This window comes from Panthera onca, chromosome F2, assembly GCF_046562875.1.
Source record: "Panthera onca isolate mPanOnc1 chromosome F2, mPanOnc1 haplotype 2, whole genome shotgun sequence".
NCBI lineage: Eukaryota > Metazoa > Chordata > Mammalia > Carnivora > Felidae > Panthera > Panthera onca.
In genome coordinates this window covers 72,879,612-72,899,691 of record NC_138356.1, presented here as the reverse complement: position 1 = coordinate 72,899,691, position 20,080 = coordinate 72,879,612, and the positions used below count along the sequence as shown (strand labels likewise).

The following is a 20,080-nucleotide window of genomic DNA, read 5'->3' as shown; positions in this document are numbered from 1 at the left end:
ATCTTCTCTATCTATTCATCCATAGACTTTCCATGGGAGTTTGTATCTTGAGCGTAAACAGCAGAAACGCTGCAGAGAGGGTTTTGCAGAAGAGATGAACAGCGATCATCAAAATGCTTAACATACTTACAACATGGTCATTTATCTCTCTGGAAAAGACTTCATTCCTCCTGACCATTTTGTCCAGTGTAAGGTCTCCTTTCTGGAGTTCCGGACTAGGTCAGTGAGAGGTCAGGTTTGGATGCGTTGAAATGACTCGAGGGCTTTCTCTCATCAGTTTATTAAGGCTACTTTTACTCTTTAAGAATAAGACAGTTCAGTAGGATTTTTTAAACTGCATAACTCAGAGTCTATTAATATTCAAACACTCCTTGATTACAAGAGAGGTGACTGGAGGTCCAAAATTAATTCTTCCAGTTAGCAAGAAAACATGATGCGGGGGAATAAATAAGAACACTGGAATTAGGCAACTTTAGTTGCAGTAGGTTCAGACTTCTAGAGCTTCCACTCTTGCTGTCTGCTGTTGCCGGACTGAGGAACGACGGGCAGGCAGTATTTCTGAATGTGTGTAGAAGAGAATCTCATTTCCATAACTGTATCAAAAAGTTCACAATCTTAACCATCATTTACACAAGATGCAACTTTTTCTTCAGACCCAAAGGCACTTGTTCCAACTGGAGAACTTACTAGAAGTCATAAGGTCTGGAAGCATTCATAACATCGTACTACGCGTGTTGTTGTGTAATGAAAATAAGCCATTTATTGAATGGTGTTTGCAGACTTGATGACTGCCCCCTATATTTGTCATCAGAGATCGATCCCTCTTCGAGGTATTGTCCCCACCTTGTCAAGGTCTCTCCTTGTGCCTTTTTTGGCATTTCCTCAAAGAGTTGGGGTCCCACCGTGGTCCCCAGAGTGCGCAGTGAGGGGCCGGTGCTCTGATGGCCAGATGGCATCTGGATCCTGGGTCTGTAGATCCCAAGAGCTCCAGTAGTTCCTTTGTTGGTTGAGATTTACAACCTTTGCACAAATGGCAAACCAGCTCTCAAAAGGATCCTGAACCTTATTCACAGATGAGTCTGAATACGGGATGGAGGTCGTCCTGTGATCCCAGACTGCTGAGGACAGGTGCCCAAACCAGGAGAGGACACGGTCAGCTGCTGCTGGTTAGAACACTAGGCAGGATTCCCAAGTGAGCGAGGGTCGAGGCAGTCAGAAGAACGAGTGTGACCAAAGTCATTTCCCCTGCCTTTTGTCTTTTCCAGAGGTATCTCCACTCTAGTCTTTTTGATGGGAAAATAGAGGTGTTTTCCTGGAAAGAAAGGTGTCAACAATATGCCTTCCCAGCTGTTAAGAATGGCAGAAGCCCTGTGTGTGCGTGAATGTGTGCACGTGTATATGTATAGAAGTGCAGTGTTTACGTATACGTGTGTGTCTGGAATGTGTGTGTGCACACGTGTAGTGTGTGGGTGTGTGCATGCATGTGCGTGCACATACGTGCCTGTACACGTGTGCAGGCGTGTGTTTGTGCACATGTGTGAATTTGTGCAAGTGTGTGTGTGTGTCTTCAGCATTTGAAGCAGGCCCTTGATGATCACTAGTTAGTGCACAGATAGTTGGTGACCTTGCGAGACAACAAGGGAAGAGCGATACGATTCGAGCCGGCGAGCCCGAGCGTCTCCGCAAGAGACAATACGTGATGTAAACATTTAAATTAAACCAGACGTGGATCAGAATAGTGAACTTATTTATCAGTTGACAGTGCTCCAGGGATTTGGGACGGGATTCCACTTTACTGAAGATAGAGTCTGTTGCTGGGTCATGCCGACCATGGCGGTGTTCCCTGAATGAATGGTGACTTACGGGCAACGGGTCGAGCGTATGTATGGAATGAGCCCTTGGCCTGCAGTCAGCAGACCTCATCTGGTTTCTGCTCCTTCCTGTTATTGGGTGTGTGACCGTGGACAAGTGTGACTTGACTTCTCAGAGCCTGCAGGGACTCTGCTGCAAAACGAGGATCGTAAGATCCAACCTCAGAGTATTCTTTCGAAAACTCAAATGGATTTTGAAAACTCAAATAACAGGCACATTATGACCGTCCACATATTTTTTAATAGAACCTTGCAGTTAAGGCTGAGTTTGGACACCGGAAAATTTGGCTCAGTTAAGTTATAGAAACCTATTCCTTTCTTACATTTTCTATTCTGTTCTTGGAAAATAATGATAATAGGGTTTATTGACCACCTACGATGCTACTTGCCAAGCACAGAGATAAGTGTTTTACGTGCATGATCTCATTAAGTCCTCACAACGATCCTAAGAGGTAGGCAGGGGTCGTAGGCAAAATACTGAACCACTCGTGTGACCACAGTACGGAATAGTCCAGGGCAGCCAATCAGAATGGATGGCAGCCATTACCAACCAGTATAGTTCTACAGGTACATCCTGACTCGTTGAAACTCTGAAAGTTGGCCTCTGCTTTTACCAGAGAGGAAACTAGAGCTTACAGTGTTTGTGTAATTGCACAAAATCACACAACCATTCAGTGGCAGAACAAGGAACACCCATCTGGAACCTTCTGACTCCGAAGCCATTGGCCTTCACTGTCTTAATGCCCCGCCTCTCACCTCCAGGCTTCTGCAATGGCTTCTGATGTCTGAAACCTCCCATTAATAGCCGAAGGTTCAACACACAGGTCAAGAGACTGTCCATACATCCCTGATAAATTAGCAGAACCGATACCGAGAGGGAGGGGACGTCAGTTAACATCTGAGAATAACAAGATCGTAAGCCTTAATCAAGCCTCATCGTAAATCCATTCCATCAAGAATGCTTGATTTTAGAAACCTGGTATTAGCTAGATGAATGGCAAAAAAAAAAGTGATTGAGTGTAACTTTATGTCTCATGAAGCACTTAATACCATTTCATGCATGTCTGTTCATAAAATTAAATTCATTAAAATAGGCTTAGATAATAGTTCCATTAAATATATTGCAAAGTGGCTCCAGGGGGCTCCCCTTCACACGCCCCGGGTCTATTTTGGGGGAGGCTTTAGAGCTGAGAAGACGCAGGGGTAAGGTGGGCTGCTACAGGCAGTATCCTTGTTCATGATCTGAAAAGGTTTCCTGGATGAATCTTCATGAAGACTGCGGAGTCTGGTCTTCTCAGCGCCTTTGCTAAAAAGTCATAGAATGACACCAGCATGGCGAGCAGGAACTGGCTGGTCCCCAACAGTTACTTGGAGCAAAGATCTTAATCCCTGTGGTGGAGTTGCCCTGCCAAGCCACACAGCAGGACAAGGAGTGAGAAACAGTTTTTGCCGCCCTTCCTGGGGGCAGAAATGCCCAGGCCCCCTCCTGGTGTCTCCTGCTAAGTCTCTCTCTGTTTCTTGTATTTCTTTTGAGCTCTTTTTCTCCACTCTCCCATCATTGCCCCTTCCTTCCCTCCTTATTTCTTTCTTTCCTTCCTTTCTTCCTTCCTTCCTTCCTTCCTTCTCTCCCACCCTCACTCCCTCTTTCCTTCCTTCCTTCCTTCCCTTTTTTCCCTTCTTTCCTCCCTCCTTCTTTCCTTCTCCCTCCCTCCTTCCTTTCTTCCTTCCCTTCTTCCTTTCTTCCTTCCTAACTTCCTTCCTTCCCTTCCTCCCTCCCTCCTTCCTTTCTTCTCACCCTCCCTCCTTCCCTCCTTCCCACCTTCCTTCCATCCTTCTTTCCTTCCCTTCCTCCCTCCCTTCCTTCCCTCCTTCCCACCTTTCTTCCTTCCTTTCTTCCTTCTTTTCCTCCTTCCTTCCTTCCATCCTTCCTTCCTTCCCACCTTTCTTCCTTCTTTCTTCTTTCTTTCCTTCCTCCCTCCTTCTTTCCTTCTCCTCCCCTCCTTCCTTTCTTCCTTCCCTTCTTCCTTCCTAACTTCCTTCCTTCCTTCCTTCCTTCCTTCCTTCCCTTCCTCCCTCCCTCCTTCTTTCCTTCCATCCTTTCTTCCATCCTTCCCTCCTTCCCACCTTTCTTCCTTCTTTCTTTCCTTCCTTCCTTCCTTCTTTCCTTCCTTCCTTCCCTCCTTCCCTCCCTCCTTCCTTTCTTCTCACCCTCCCTCCTTCCCTCCTTCCCACCTTCCTTCCATCCTTCTTTCCTTCCCTTCTTCCCTCCCTTCCTTCCCTCCTTCCCACCTTTCTTCCTTCCTTTCTTCCTTCTTTTCCTCCTTCCTGCCTTCTTTCCTTCCCCTCCTCTACCAATCACTGTCTCTTTTTCTGTCCCCCTAATGCCCCCTGTCTCTTTGTTCTGAAATACCATTATCTACAGCAGCCATAAAGCCCCCTCTCCTCTTAAAGATGTAGCAGTCAGAGTGTTCTTCAGTCCATGGACAGGATTTTTTTTTTTAAAAATTACGTACAATGGTGGAGATTGAATATATCTAGTAATAATAGTTGATAAAGCTGTGATTAGTGGAAGTTTCAGCATGTGCCAGGCACTATACTAAAGTTCCTAACTCCCCTCACCTAAACCCTGTGAGGGAACTATTGTTTCTTTCCCCACTTTCCAGAGGAAGGACCTGAAGCTCTGATAGGGTAAGTAACTTCTGATCAATGGCACACGGCTTGTAAGTGGCAGATAAAAGATGCTGAGCCATGTCCAATGGACTCTGTATATGCAAAGGCAAATAAATAGTTGGATAACTTTTGGCATACTACAAAATAGAAAAACGGGTAACCATGAAGCACCATGGTTTACATTAATATTCAGTGGTATAAGAAAATGCTTGTGAGTGTAAAGTTTGCTTATTTATTTTGAGAGAGAGAGAGAGAGAGAGAGAGAGAGAGTGCAAGCATGAGCGGGGGAGGGGCATACACACAGAGAGAGAGATAATCCCAAGCAGACTCCACACTGTCAAGAGCCTGACTCAGGGCTTAAACTCACCACCCGTGAGATCATGACCTGAGCTGAAACTCAGAGTTGGACGCTTAACCAACTGAGCCACGCAGGCACCCCAACCTGTGTTAATTCTTTTGTAATTACAAGTCGGTATTACTAACAAAAATCGGTATCAGCCGTTCTTTTGGGGTGTTCGAATACACCAGGTTAAGTGCTTTATGTACGTGATTTTACCAAGCGTCCTAGCGGTTCCACAAAGGACCCCTTCTCTTTCCCATTGCACCTGAGAAGGCAGCAAGTGGGGCCTAAGGCACCCAGCCTGAGACCCACAGCCAGCGAGCGGGGAAACCCAGCTTCACATCTGGGCCTGCTTTAATGCGGAGTCTGCCTCTCGGTGGCGTTGAAGTGATTTGCGTTGAGGAGCCCACACCACTTCCACTGCCAGAGGGGAAGGGGGAATATACGTTCGCTGTAGTTCCCGCAGGCAGCAAGGGGGTAGAGCCAGCATTCGAACTCCGGTCTCTGCCCCCAAAGCCAAGGACTTGGGCGTCCTTCCTCCCACGGTGCCAACTGCTCCCGTGTGGAAGTTGGTCTTTTTGTTCATCCATTTACTTAACAGTGGAGAGAGTCTGATTCGCAGATCAGTGATGGCTACCAGATGATACTTCCCGTCATTCCTCCAGCACCTTCTACAGATTGATTAACTGGCTTCAGAAAGAACCATTTGAAGCCCTGGAATCAAAAGAAAAAGTCTTGTTTTTTTCATGCCCTGCCACTTACCGAGCCCTCTCCTCTTTAACGACACCCTTAAAAGAAATGACGTTTTCAAACTTTTGCGGGTCTATTGTTGTGTTATCGGTCCCCAGCTTGACATACAGCTGCAAAAACGAATAATAATTATTATCGCTTTGAGTTTTTATTTTATTTATTTATCTTGAGGGTGGGGAGGGGCAGAGAAAGAGGAGAGAATCCCAAGCAGGCTCCGTGCTGTCCGCGCAGAGCCAAAAACTAATAATAATTATTCAGTGCATTCTTTACCTAAAAGAAACGTTAGACGGAAGCTTAACGTGAGAAGCAGAGATGCTTTATTTGAAGGGGGGAGTTGGGGGGGGGGGCTGCCGCCTCCCCAGCTGGCAGGTCCAAAGCCATCCCTGTGGTTCCCAGGGCTCTCAGAAGCATCCGAGGACCACGTGGGGCTAGAGAGCAAGAAAAGTCTCTGAGCTGTGGCCTTTAATTCAGGAAGTACTTTGGAGCATGGACCGACCCTATGCGCTCAGCGCTGTGCTAAGGTCTGGGCCACGTGGAAATACAAGATCATACCCTCGCCCTCCAGAAACTCAGAGTTGGTGGGGAGGAAGGAGAAGGTGCGGGTGTTTAGGACGCAAGTGATCTGTAGTCATTTTCTCTTGATCTGCGGCTGGTGCGACACAGCAAAATATCCCTGGGGCTCCGCCGTGGAGGAAGTGGGCGAGACTCGGAACTCAGAGCAGATTCCGTTTGTTTTAGCCTCGGCAACGCTCACGGCGTGGGGGTGTCCGCATCCGTGTCTGTACGCGACACACATACAGGCGTGTGCCATGTCCGTCCCCTCCAGCACTGATCCTGAAACACGGTTGAGGTGCTGTGCAACTGCCGGGTAGCCTTTCCAAGGAGGATGATCGATGCCTGTAAATTATTCATTACTTTCACACCGTTTCATGGCTGTCTTTCGTTTGAGACAAGTCCCAGACGGAACAAAAAGAAAGGGAAGAAAAAAAAACGCAATAAGGAAATTTGGTCCTGTTACGATTTTTGCCTGGTGAAAGAAAATAAAAGACCTAAATGCCTTTTCATTAAGACCTTCGCATACAGTCCCTGTGTCATGTTAATTACTTAATGGCATTAGCACAGTGTGCTGTTCCCCAGTCCCTCACAATTAGTTGGCAAAGCATTTTAACATCCTTTACCTCCTTTGGGGCTCACAAAGCCTCCGTTAGTAAAACAATCTGCTAGAGCTTTATTTTGTAACCATTGAAACTCAGGGTCAGACTGAGCTGTTTACCCAGGATCAGGTGCCATATACAGCACCTGTGTTGCAAAGAGGCCGAGGTTTGAAGACACCACTTTGGTCCAAGAATCCTGCTGACCGGCTCTGTGACCACAAGAAAATCCTTCTACTTTCCTGGGCTGCAGTCCCTTCATATGTGATAAGCGACCAACTCGTCCTACATCTGTGCCACACACTTTCTCAACTCTGCATGCATTTATGCACTTAATCCTGACAGTGATCTTATGATCCCCATTTTATAGAAGGAAGTTAAGTAATTTGCCTAAGGTCATGCAGAGCCCATATTAACGCCTACAACCATAGGGGTTAATGAGAAGAAGGTACGTTGGAATAATGATTGTGCCAGTCAGCATAGCCCTGGTTATGCTGAAGTAACAAACATCCCACCAAATCTCAGGGTCTTAAAACAGCAAATAGTTTTCACTCACATTTCTTGTCCCCCTGGGAGGGTTGGGAGAGTGGAAGGTTACCACTGTGCATCATCCTCACTCAAGAGCCCTGGTTTAGGGGCACCTGGGTGGCTCAGTTGGTTAAGCATCTGGTTCTCGATTTGGGCTCAGGTCATGATATCCAGGTTTGTGGGTTTGAGCCCACATTGGGCTCTGTGCTGACAGCATGGAGCTTTCTTTAGATATTCTGTCTCTCGCTCGCTCTCTCTGCCCCTCCCCCTCTCTCGCTCTGTCTCTCGAAGTAAATAAGCATTTTAAAAATGTTTAAAAAAAGAACCCTGGTTGGGGCACCTGGGTGGCTCAGTCAGTTGAGCGTCCGATTTCAACTCAGGTCATGATCTCGCACCCGTGGGTTCGAGCCCCGCATCAGGCTCTGTGTGGACAGTTCAAAGCCTGGAGCCTGCTTCGGATTCTGTGCCTCCCTCTCTCTCTGCCCCTCCCCTGCTCACACTCTGTCTCTCTCTGTCTCTCTGTCTCTCAAAAAATAAAATAAAACATTTAAAAAAATTAAAAAAAAAAAAAGAACTCTGGTTTAGAAGGCTGCCCCAATGTCCTTGATTGATGATTGACACAGAAGGAGGAGGGATAAAAAAAAGACAAGGAGTGTGATTGTTCAGGTTCTTAAAGCCTCTTCCCGGAAGTGAAGGAAGTGAATCGTGTTCCTTCACTTCTGTTCACATTTAGTTGGCCGAAAGCAACGTGAAATGTACAGGTAAGTGCAATCCTCCCACCTGCTTGGATCCTGTGGTACTAAACACAGCTGGCAGACAGCACCGGGGACCTCTCCCAGGGACCTGCCTTACAAAAACTCACGGGAAAAGGATCAGAGCTCAAATGCTCCTCTCAAGTGCTGGACGCTGTTTCTTCTCTTGCCTCCTTCTGGTTTTTCACATGGCCTCTGCTATTAGCATCATCAGTGGATACTATATAGTGTTAACTTCAAAGTTAAAGTTAAATCCAGAAACCCGATTCTTCACCAGGGATGAGGACTGTTTCTTTAGCCACAGACAGTCTTCCATGGCTGCCTTCCTAGAATCTGATTTATTTCAATATTTCTATATTTTCAACCCATTGCAATTTTACCTTCCTATTTAAATAACTTTGTACGATCTTATAGTTTGTTAGGAAGAGCGAACACGAACACTCAGTTTTGTACGTGGAATCGTTCATTCGTTTATTCTTTCAGAAAAGGGGGTCAGGGGAGTCACGTTTTTAAGCCCAACTGTTTACAAGGCATGAATCTCCAGGCGTAGTTCAAGGGTCAGCTGTATTGTATTCTACCATTTGAATTTCTTTCTACATAAACAACATCATTGAACGCATAAACTAAAAGTGTTTGAACTGCTCTGTACGTTAAGAAGGGATGTGGGTGCCTGTGGAAACCTTCCAACAGTAGCAGTCCTTTCTTTTCTCAAGAAGCTTCGTCCATGCCTGCAGTCAGAGGACCATCTGGTGTGGACCCTGTGAGATCACTGAGAGCAACCTATATATCAAATTTTGGTGAAGATTTTTAAAGAGCTGTAAATGGGGTCCTAACATTTTCTTCCTGCATGCCATTGGACGAACCCGTTCAGCCCTGGGATGGAAGCGCTCTGTTCGGAGACGGCTCTGGGGATAGGAGGGCAGGAAAGAGTTTTCATCAAGGGAGTGACAGAATGACAAGGTCGCATTTGCGTTTGTGATAGCCGTGTAGAGCACAGGCTGGAGGAAGGTCAGGCTGGAGCAGGGACTCTGAACCAAAGCACCGAAGTATGCTGAAGTAGAATGCTAGCGGGAGGAACAGAAAGAAGGAAACTGAGTGGAAATGAAAATACTTGGGTTGGAAAAGGAGTGTACCAGAGAGAGCGGAATCTATGGTGGATCCCAGGTTATGCACTAGGGGGCAGACAACGATGTTGATGCCATTCTCTGAGGCAGGTTGTGTAGAACAAGCAGGCTTAGGGAGGGTGATAAGGACCCTTAAAATTTCAGATAGAAGACTACGGGAGTTTGGGGGAGGAAGAGAATCCTTCCAGCTACCAGGAAATCTAACAAGGCTTCACGGAAGAGGTTGCATATGAATGGGCAGGAGTTGAACTTACGGAGTTGGAAAGGTTGGGGCTGCCGCCGAGGCCAAGAGTGTCTGCTCTGGCCTTATGCGCGTCTTTTCGTGCACCTATGTCAACAGGTATGTGAGGTCAAGGACGAAGCATGATGTTGACATGCGGATCGGAATCCACTCGGGCTCGGTGCTGTGTGGTGTGTTGGGTCTGAGGAAGTGGCAGTTTGATGTCTGGTCTTGGGACGTGGACATCGCGAACAAACTTGAGTCTGGAGGAATCCCTGGGTAAGTCAAAAGCAAAGCCCTTTTCTTGTTTAACCCTTATCGTTTGCTCCCTTTGCGATCGTTTTCCCCGTGCAGAATTTAGAGGTCCCCATCTAAGAAACCGTCGTTTGGGCGGAGACAGAACGTTAAAACTTCACACAAACGTTGGTTTTCAGACTTGAGTTCACGCTGAAATCAGCAGAGAAGCGTTTTAAAAACGGTGTTGTCCAGACCCCATGTCAGTTCATAGAAAGCAAAATGTGTGCAGAATCTGTAACTTCTTAAAGCACTTCTCCTGGGCAGCCAGGGATGAGACCTCCTGACCTTCTTTCTATACGACCTTACCCTCCCTTGAAAACTCAGCTCTCCAAATGTGAGCAAGACCAATGGGTATGGAATCCTCAAAGGTACTAGTGGCCTGGAAGGGGTCAATGAACCCTGGAAAGTAGTAGTGAGATTCTGCTTACACACATGGGGCCTGATGAAATTTTAGATATATGTAAGCCAGTAAGGTGTACTGACTTTTTGCACACTCTTTCTTTCCAAGAGATGATGCGTAATAGGTAGGTAGATGATAGATAGATAGATAGATAGATAGATAGATAGATGATAGATAGACCAATAGACAGCCAGAAAGCTAAGATAGAACGCCTATGCATATTCCTCTCCCCACCCTTCACCCCCAGCCCTACATTTGGAGCCACAGAATTCTCTGGTATCTGTCATCATTCCTTGCTAATTATATTTAATATCAGGTAACATGGTATCATGGGAAATAAACCGTGGGCGTGGTCTCAGAGAAAGCAGGATTTCCACTCTGCCCTGTACTAAGCTCTGTTAATCTTAACAAGTCATGGAAAGCAGGCACGGCACCTAGAGCTTTCATTGCTGTGTCTGTATGCTCTCAAGCCAACACGTACCTTCTCTGAGTCTCACTTTCCTCACTTTAAAAGAAGAGATGGTAATCCTGATAAGGTACCTGTGATTTGATGCTCCGTATCCACGAAGCTGCGTTTTCTCATCTACCAAATGGGCAAAACCCACCATTGTGTCTGGGCCAGTTGGCACCATCCACAAAAGGAGGGGAAGAAATGCCTGTCCCCTAGAGCAGTTGGAAGAATGGAGATTGTAGGAGACGATCCATGCAACTAAGCATATAGTAATACCTTTGGCTACAAAATAGCAGTTATGCAAACTAAGTGCTACCCAATTGTTACATCTTATTTACGATCATGACTGTTTGTATTATTACATCCTAGCATTTGAAATTACTAGAAAATGTTGGCCCGCCATTCAATATATGAGAATACTGTCTGAGAACTGATTCATTCCCTTAGAGGAAAATGTCATTACGCACGCTGTCATCTGCAAATGCCTTACCCACAGCCTCGGGGCGGTAGAAAGGATGAAAATGAACATCTGAAGCCCAGTTTCTATCAAAACATTTAAGCATATATTGATTACAACTTCAGCAGAGGAATCAGTAATAAAAACGAGGATGCCTTCCACTATGGGAAACATAATATTGATTCAGTACATGCAAATATTAGTTCCCCCGAGCACTGGCAGCAGAATAATGAAATGTAGAATCCAGAGAAAATATCAAATGAAGTTGGTATTTAACTTAATTATTTTAAGAGAAAATCAACCCTCGGACCTAACGAAACCCTTCCAGGAGTTTCCTTTTGCCAGGGAGAAGAAGATGGCTTTCTAGCACCCAGTTCTGAGCCTGATCTGAGAAAGGAGACTGGAACATCCATTTCATAAAAGGTCAAGTGACCTCTCTGTTTTCCTCGGTTAGCATGACTCAGTTCCCAAGCGTTCACAAAATCCATCACGAGAATAATTTGCATTTACTCAACACATTTCTCGAGAGCTCAAAACGTGTTTTGCACACTTTTATTTTTAGTATGCCTTGCCTTTGAGATCGAGGACTATGCACAACGACACTTATTTGGAAAATACGGAGAATGGATCTTAAATGGTCAGAAATGCTGTTTCTTTACATGTCCTTTGCAGTGAGTTATTCCCTGTAAGCAGGGGTTCAGCAGGATGGGTGAAAAGTACAGTGTATTTGAGTACAGTGTATTTGGAAACGCCTCTTTCAAAAAATTTTATTGTTTCCTTGGCTATATATTTTTTTTTAGGATTACAGAAGCCAAGCAAAATATCAAGCATCCACCTTATTCATTCATACACACGTTCATTCATTCATTCAGAGGAGCACTAAAATCAACCTAAGGAAATGACTTCTGAGCTGAATCAGGGAGTAGAAAATTATCATGTCGAAAACATGGAGTGAGCATTCTTGGCAGAGAGAGTGCCTTGTTCCGAGTTTAGTAGTCATGAAATAGCACCTTGAATTTGAAGAAATGCTGGTTACCTGATTAGCTGGAGAAAGCATAGGGTAGAGTAGGGGAGCAGTGTCAGAAAATGAGCTCTGAAGTGACAGAAACCAGAGAACAGAGTCTTAGAAGCCTGTTCAGGACCTGAGTCGTGTCCTATAAGCCTTGAGGATACAAGGAATAAATGACAGTGACATGATCACAGCGGCATTTTTGAGACTAATGTAGTAGGTTAGCACTTGCTTTTGGGGTATGTGCAGCATATCCATCATGTACTGTCTTGACTCCTTTACACAAATCGACTCCTATAATACAGTGACCCTAAGAGGTGGGTACTGTTATTTTCCCATGTTTATGGGTGAGAAAACACATTTACAGAAAGTGTAAGTAGTTTGCCCAAGATCTGTCAGCTAGCAAGTGGTTTCAATCCAGGCAATCTGCCCAAACAGTCGGTGCTAATCATCACCACACTAATCTACCCAGACCGCGATACGTCACAGTAAGTGGTCTGCCTGAGTTAGACAGTTAGGAGGACAGAAATGCTCTTCACCAAAGGATTTACCTTGCAAAGTTCCCACAACTGAAGTCTGATCCCTAAGCCGTCTGTTGTTTTGCTAAACGAAACAAAAAATGAAACTTGGATCATGAGCTGGGATGGCCAGTAATGATGTTCAGATGAGCCACTTACCTTGTGAGTGAGCCTAGCCAGCTGCCTGCCTGCATTCCCCAGCTCTGTTCCCTGCTCCTCGACATATACGCTTTCTAGAGGAAAGTACATCATCGAGTGCTTTTCCTAAAGGACCCTGCAGGCAGCCCCGTGAACGTGTAAGACCTGCTTTTGTTCTTAAGAACCTTGTAGTCAAGTTGAAGAATCCAGGCATAAATATATGAAAGTCAAAATGGTAGGAAAAGGGGCGCCTGGGTGTCTTAGTCGGTTGAGCGTCTGACTTCGGCTCAGGTCATCATCTCACTGGACATGAGTTTGAGCCCCGCGTCGGGCTCTGTGCTGACGGCTCAGAGCCTGGAGCTTGCTTCCGGTTCTGTGTCTCCCTCTCTTTCTGCCCCTTACCCGCTCTTCTCTCTCTCTCAAAAGTAAACATTCAAAAAAGTTAAAAAAAATTAAAATGATAAGAAAAGTCCCCAAACCATGAGAAAACTACTGTTGTTTCATGGTGATCTGGACGGTAATTGCTGTCGGGTTCAGAAACATATATGGAACTTGTTTGTCTAGTACAATAACAACGCTGAAAAATCACTGATTCTTGAAGGTTTCTGGGGTCAGTCTGACAGTCATAGGAAAAGCCAAAAGAAGTGCTTAAGTGTGGCTCAGCAAGGCTGTATTTTATCAGAGGCCGCAGTGTCCCTTGGGGTGAAGTCAGCGATAATGCTGCTCACTGATTTATGCTTGTACTTCTGTTTTCTTTCATTCTTTCTGCTTTTTTAGGGGAACGCATATTGTCTTTGAGAACTTGTCTTCACGGCACGCGTGTGTGGCCCTGATGTTGGCTTTGCACAAGACAAAAACCAGTGATGGCCTTTGCAGGCCCCCTCGGGAGTGTATAATGACCTATGCTTTGTGCACACAGGAGGATTCACATTTCCAAAGCCACGCTGGACTGCCTCAACGGTGACTATAATGTGGAAGAGGGTCATGGTAAAGAGAGAAACGAATTCTTGAGGAAGCATAACATAGAGACCTATTTGATTAAGCAGCCTGAGGAAAGCCTACTGACGTTGCCCGAAGACATTGTCAAGGAGTCGGTGAGCTTCTCAGACAGGAGAAACAGTGGGGCGACATTCACAGAAGGATCCTGGAGCCCCGAACTGCCCTTTGATAACATAGTGGGGAAACAGAACGTAAGTCCTGGCTTCCTTCTTCTGGTTAGCCACGAATGCATGCTGTAGCGTACCCCCAGCCCAGAGAGAACCGATTCATCTTTTTAACCTTTTCTCTGCTGAGCGTCGTAATTGCAAACAATTAAACATCTCTCCTATGATGCAGTTAACCTATGTATGCAATTTCAGGAAATGCCAGAAATGCCAGAGGGTTCCCCACACCCTCTTTTTTTTTTTTTTTTTGACCTAGCTGAAAATAAATGTCCTGTGAAGGTGGATTATAATCTCCACCCTCTCCCAAAATTACTCGTGTTGGAAAAGATAAACCTGATGTTATTAACGTAACCACAAGAGTTGAAGATCAAGTCCGTGAGAATACCATTTCTTAGGCAGCTGGTAGGCGAGGAGTTCTGAGTTGCCCTCTGAAATTCAAAATCAGGAGGGCACTGTTGATCTGGGAATATAAAAGCATCACCAAGTGATGCCCAGGGGGAGCACCAGAGCATTCAGGAGTAGCCTTCCATTTCAGAGCTGCCCACATAGTTCTGTTCCTATTTATTTATTTATTTATTTTTAAATTTTTTTTTTAACATTTATTTATTTTTGAGACAGAGAGAGACAGAGCATGAACGGGGGAGGGTCAGAGAGAGAGGGAGACACAGAATCTGAAACAGGCTCCAGGCTCTGAGCAGTCAGCACAGAGCCCAACGCGGGGCTCGAACTCACTTACCGCGAGATCGTGACCTGAGCCGAAGTCGGACGCTTAACCGACTGAGCCACCCAGGCGCCCTAGTTCTGTTCCTATCTAATGCGGATTTGTATCTTAAATGCAGGGCAGGGCTACTAAGCCCTAAGCAGGGCTACTAGTAATCAAATTATTTTCAAAATTATTCCTTCCAATACCAGAATCCCACTAAATCCAATGAGATGCTCGGACTCCAAGATGCACCAGAAAAGGGAGACTGATCGGGGGAGAGAACCAGAGAGGTTCAAAGGTGCTCTTATCCCCAGCATGCTTGTCCAGAGCATGGGCTAAATTACCTGCCCTCTTAGGAGTTTACTTTTAATCATTTAGGCCAAGCACAGGTAGCCGAATTTGTGTCAGTTCATGTGACTCCAGCAGGCCTTTTTAAAGAAACAAACAAGAGCCAGTATATTATGTAAGACTTGGAAATAGTTTATCAAGCAAAAGCTGAAAGCGCTGTGCAGTCAGTCAACCCAACCAAGGTGTCACCAGCTTTATGAAGACATAAAAGGGTTGTTTCAATTCATGAACCTGAACTGTTCTCATTGACTTGCAGATAAGAAAAATCTATCTGCCTAAAGACATTTAGAACGAAAAGGGTTACAATTCCGAAAGTCTTCCCTCTTTCTTCTGCACTTGAAAGATGCCTGGGGCACCCGGAGGCCAGGTTAACCTGTCTCTTTCCAGTTCTGTGTGAAGAAGCTACATACAGAACAGCGCCTGGGTCACATTCCAGTGGGGAAGGATGTAGGTCCAGCTAAGCCTGCGGGCCTTGTAAGAGTCTACATTTAGGTCTTTGCATTTCTTCTGAGTGTTTCATTTTCCCCCCAATTCTGTGTCCACACACGTCATCATGTGATTTCAGTGCCTTCCCTTCTTTCCATCTTTGGAGCGGTACGCAAGGTACAGTTTGCTGTTCTACAAAATAACGGTCTTGTATACTTCCGCAGTGGGTGCACGGCCAGCTGACGGTGTCCTCTCTGTTCCCTTTGCCTAGTTTGAGCTTGAGCCTGAATCCCAGTTATTAAGAGAGGAGATGTGTGCCTCACCCTGGATACCTCCGTAACAGTGCATGAAATTCTCTCTTGCGTTTATTGTTTTCTGTTTTTCTTTTTGGTCTTTCCATTTGAAACGCTTTCTACTTACGCTGACTGTGGAAGTTGGGGTAATTCCTGATGGTTTTAATCTCTGTTGTACCTGACCTTGCTACTAATAATTGAGAACCAAGCAGAGAGAAGTAGAGATGCTGGGTTTTAGCTCATGATTGATTGACCCGGTAAAATTGCATAGGAATAGTTGGAATATTTTCTTTGCTGGTTCCCTAAAGGTAACTTGCTGTTGTCATGAAGTAGCTGTTACGACGTGTCATCATCAGTCAAAAATTATACTCTTGGTGTTTAACCATACCGTGTATTTCTTGCGATGCCAAATTTTGCCTGGATACAATTCATCTGTACCGTCTTCTGCACGAATAATCTCAATTCGTTTTGATGCCTCCAGACTTAGAAGCCAGTGAATGTGTGTTGATATTCATAAGTAACCGAGTGGCACTCATAACATTGTGGAAATGACTGAATCGGTTGCAATGGTCACAGGCTAGGCTCTCAGAGTTTGTGCTTAGGCTTAACTCTGGGAGTCAGGGAGCCATGCGTGTAATTCAGAGACATAATGTGCACTTGGGAGGGATCAGGAGGGGTCTAGCTGAGCCTGCTCACTGCCAAACACCCAGTCAGTGCTGCAGAAAGCCCAGACCATCTGAGTGTTTGCATAAGACAGATGAAACATACTAATGCTTCACTGGGGGCGGGGGGGTGTTCCAGCTAAATTGGCCAGATGTTTTGGCTTCTATTGATTCATAATGTGTGCTTAGAAATATTTTTAATGACATCAGTATGCCGAGCCGTAATCTGTGCTGTGTAGACAGCAGATGTTCAGAGAGTTACGTTCTCATGTGTTCATTCATTCAATAAAGATTAATTGAGCATCTATTATATGCCAACTACTAGTAGTGATGAAAGGGAAGGAGGGACAGAGGAAAGAAACACTTTGGAGGTAAAGTCAGCCAGGAGTTTATATGCTTCATGAAGACAGGGAACATAGATTTCACTTAACCATTGTTTTGCCCGCACTTAGAACGGTATCTGGTAGGTAGCAGGGCTTGATTACAGTTTGTTGAATGAATGAATGAGTGAAATGATAGCTACAGGTGGTAAGGGGGAGGAGCCAGTCAAACCTGACTTCCAGGTGACTGGGGAGATGGTAGAACCGCCCTCTGAAAATAAGCCAAACTGGAATGGAGGAAGACTGGGAAGGAAACACTAGGAATTCAGTTTGGGGCATGTTGAGCTTGAGGTGCCTGGGATGGATCAGGGAGAGAGATCCAGAAGGCTATGGAACACACACTTCTGAAGCCCAGACACGAAAGAACAGTGCAAGAGATGTGAACCTGGCCGTCTTCAGGACCTGCATGCAAACTGAAGCCACGAGAGTGGCAGAGATCACTGTAGAGAACTGTAAAATAAAACAATAAGAGGGCACAGGATAGATGTTGGGGGGCACCTGATGGGAGGTGAAAGCGAGTAAGAATCCCACGACAGACACAGATAGGAAGCAGTCATAGTGATCAGGAGAGAATTAGAGGATGTGGTGTCACAGAAGCCTGCAGAACATAGCATGTTGAGAAGGAGGGGGCAATCAACAATGTCAGCCGTAACCAAGAGGCGCAGGGTGGTGAAGAAGGGAAACTACCAACGGGAATTAGATTGAAAACCATCACTGGTAGGAGGCAGATTTGATGAGGTGATGGGGTCAGGAGCCAGACTGTCAGAGTTGATACGAAAGAACTCTGGATTTCCAAGAAGAGCCCCAACTCCATTCCTCTCCCCTCCCTGATGCCCATTTCAGGAGTCTATCAGTGGTTTGAAACAGCAAGAGATGTTACCAAGAATTATTTCTGGGCCCTCGGTGGTATCTTCTGGTCCTTGACTAAACCTAAAGATAATCTCTTTGTTCTGATGTTGTGCACCCTCCTGCCCCTGTGTCTGTGCCCATTTCGGTTAAAATTGCCGTTCAGCCCTCTGGGTTCTGGTATCCAGGCTGCTCTTGGATGCCCTGAGCACTTATGCTTTGCATCCCTGACTCTTAACAAGGGCAGGTGTTCTGCTCACTGAGTTGGTGTCTTGGCTTCCTGAACCCAGGCTCAGTTACCAGGGAAGCCGCCTATGCTCTGAGCCTCTAGGTGGAATGAAAGTAAGAAGACTAGAAGTCAGGAAGTTTGAATCATGGTAGACTATTGAAAGTTAAGACTGTAAAAGCGGAAGCAGGTCATGGGAGCAGACCGAAAATGAAGACTTTGACCTTTAGGGAGGATGTCCAGAAATTTCAAGGTGAGGTTATCAGATGGGTCATCAACATGGTCACCAAAGCTCTCGGAATAAAGACAGAACTTGGGATGTTAAGTGAAGACTGAAGAAAACGGTTCTTACATTAAAGATCACATTTCCCTGCTGGTTGCATGTTCTGTCTAAAATCTGCCTGTGGGCTTGGGCTCTTACTCATCGAGTTATTTAACAGGCACCCAGCATTCTAGATCCTGGAGATCCAGTAGTGAGGACACAGACTTGGTCCCCGTCTTGCAGGAGCTTGCCTCTTACGGGGAATGCAGCCAATGAACTATAACATACCTGTGCCGCAAAGAAGTAGAGATCTATGAATAGGAGGTGATTAGAATTACTCAGAAGGATTGTAGAGGCCTCTAAAGATTCTGTTGGAGTGCTTAAAGGGCCCTAGATGCAAATGACCAGGAGAAGAGCTTTGCAGACAGAGAAAACAGCTAGTGCAAAGGCTCTGAAGTAGGAAAAGGTTTGGTGCGTTAGAAAAGGGTTATTAAAAAGGCCCTTGTCCTAGAACATAATGAGCAGGGAAGAAAGGGGTATGAGATGAAGTGAAAGGAGATAGGAGCTCAGCCCTGCAGGCCTGCTGATTTTGGCTTTTATTCTAAAGGAAGTGATCAAAGGTTTTAAGCAGGGCAGTGACATGCTCTGACTTAGATTTTTAAGAGATCGGTTTGACTGCCTTGCGGAGAATGGATGATAGGAGCAACAATGAACTTAATCAGACACACCGCGTCTTAGATTTATGAGAGGAAGCTTTCATGTTGCTGTAAAATGTATTGTGTGAGGTCAGTAGTAATTTTAACTTGGTTTTTATGACAAGCGATCGGCCAAGCTGCTGCGTCAGGAGCAAGCCCCCTCTCAGAGCCTGGAGTCTGTCCCTCATCGATTGTGAAATCCTCAGCATTGTCCCGTCCATCCCTTTCACACCCACCACGGCATCACAGTCCGACATTTTTTTCTGGTGCTCCTCTGAGCTTTCTAAAAGAATCCCCTGGAGAAGAGTACACATTTGCTGCTTCGTTGTAGAGATGTGCGGTTTCTACACCATAGACTGACTTGGGGCATCTGAAATTAATGCGGGCACTGTGGAGGTTGAAGACGTTGGTGGAATTTCTGCATTCCACACAACAAAACCACACGGATGTGCTTCCTTGTGCTTCCTTGTGGGTATAGATAAATACCCCCAGCATGGCTAGTGCTAGAAGTAGAGAGTCTGGGGTCAGGTACCATGTTGGGATCATCATTCATATTGTTTCCATTTAATGCCCATACCCACCTTACAGGATAAGTGTGATGTGCCTGCTTGACAAATGAGGAAATTGTGATTCGCAGAGATCGATTAATTCCCTAAAGGCAATGGAGCCAATAAATAACAGAGCTGGAATTAGAACCCAGTTATGTCTGACTCCAAAAGCCACATGCTTGCCATCCGGCCACACTGCCTCCCCTTTGTTGCTCGAAGGTCTATGCTGGGTTTCTACCTTCTACGTTGTTGCCAGATCAGTCAGTGAGTCTCCAAAGTTGTGTGCCTGTGTGTGTGTGTGTGTGTGTGTGTGTATGTGTGTGTGTGTGTGTGTGTTCACCCTCTAAAGATGGGTCACCACTGATACTTAGAAATTTTCTGCGAGAGCTGCAGGGAATGACCAGATTTTCCTCCAGACTGTCCCTACATACTAGGCAGTGTCTCGTCCCCTGAGTGTCCTGATGGGATCACCGCTTGCATGGAAAAGGCTAAGCTCGACAGTCTGTCATGTCCACCTAAGGATAAAATGACAGCCAAACATTTGACACTGTCCCACTTGGATCGGAGAATGTTGAGCCCAAGGGACAAGAAAATGTGGAGGGAGGAGAGCTGGCTGGGCTCGAAGCAGGACAAAAAAACACATTTGGGTTGTTATGTTTTCATCAGTCCCAGATGGAGCTTTTCTTAGATGCTGCTCTTTGTGTCCATAGGGAGAAAAGAAAGAATTCTCCTGTGGTCGCCCTTCTGATCAAAACCCTCACGTTGACCTGAGGGTCACAGGTTCCTTGTGCTAAACTGCCGGTCAGTCTTGTCATCTTGGGGCAGATCTCTGCAGGACCCAAAATTTGTCCG

The 20,080-nt window shown here is 45.7% G+C and overlaps 1 protein-coding gene across 3 annotated transcripts in view; it reads left to right on the top strand.

Annotated features, from left to right (window-relative positions):
- Positions 1-20,080, top strand: part of ADCY8 (adenylate cyclase 8) — a 222,353-nt gene that overhangs the window by 104,605 nt on the left and 97,668 nt on the right. For all 3 annotated transcript variants that reach the window (XM_078441781.2, XM_078441783.2, XM_078441782.2), the window contains exons 6-7: positions 9,527-9,685; positions 13,596-13,866. In XM_078441781.2, coding sequence (XP_078297907.1) covers positions 9,527-9,685; positions 13,596-13,866 — 430 coding nt within the window. The remainder of the gene's footprint in view (positions 1-9,526; positions 9,686-13,595; positions 13,867-20,080) is intronic.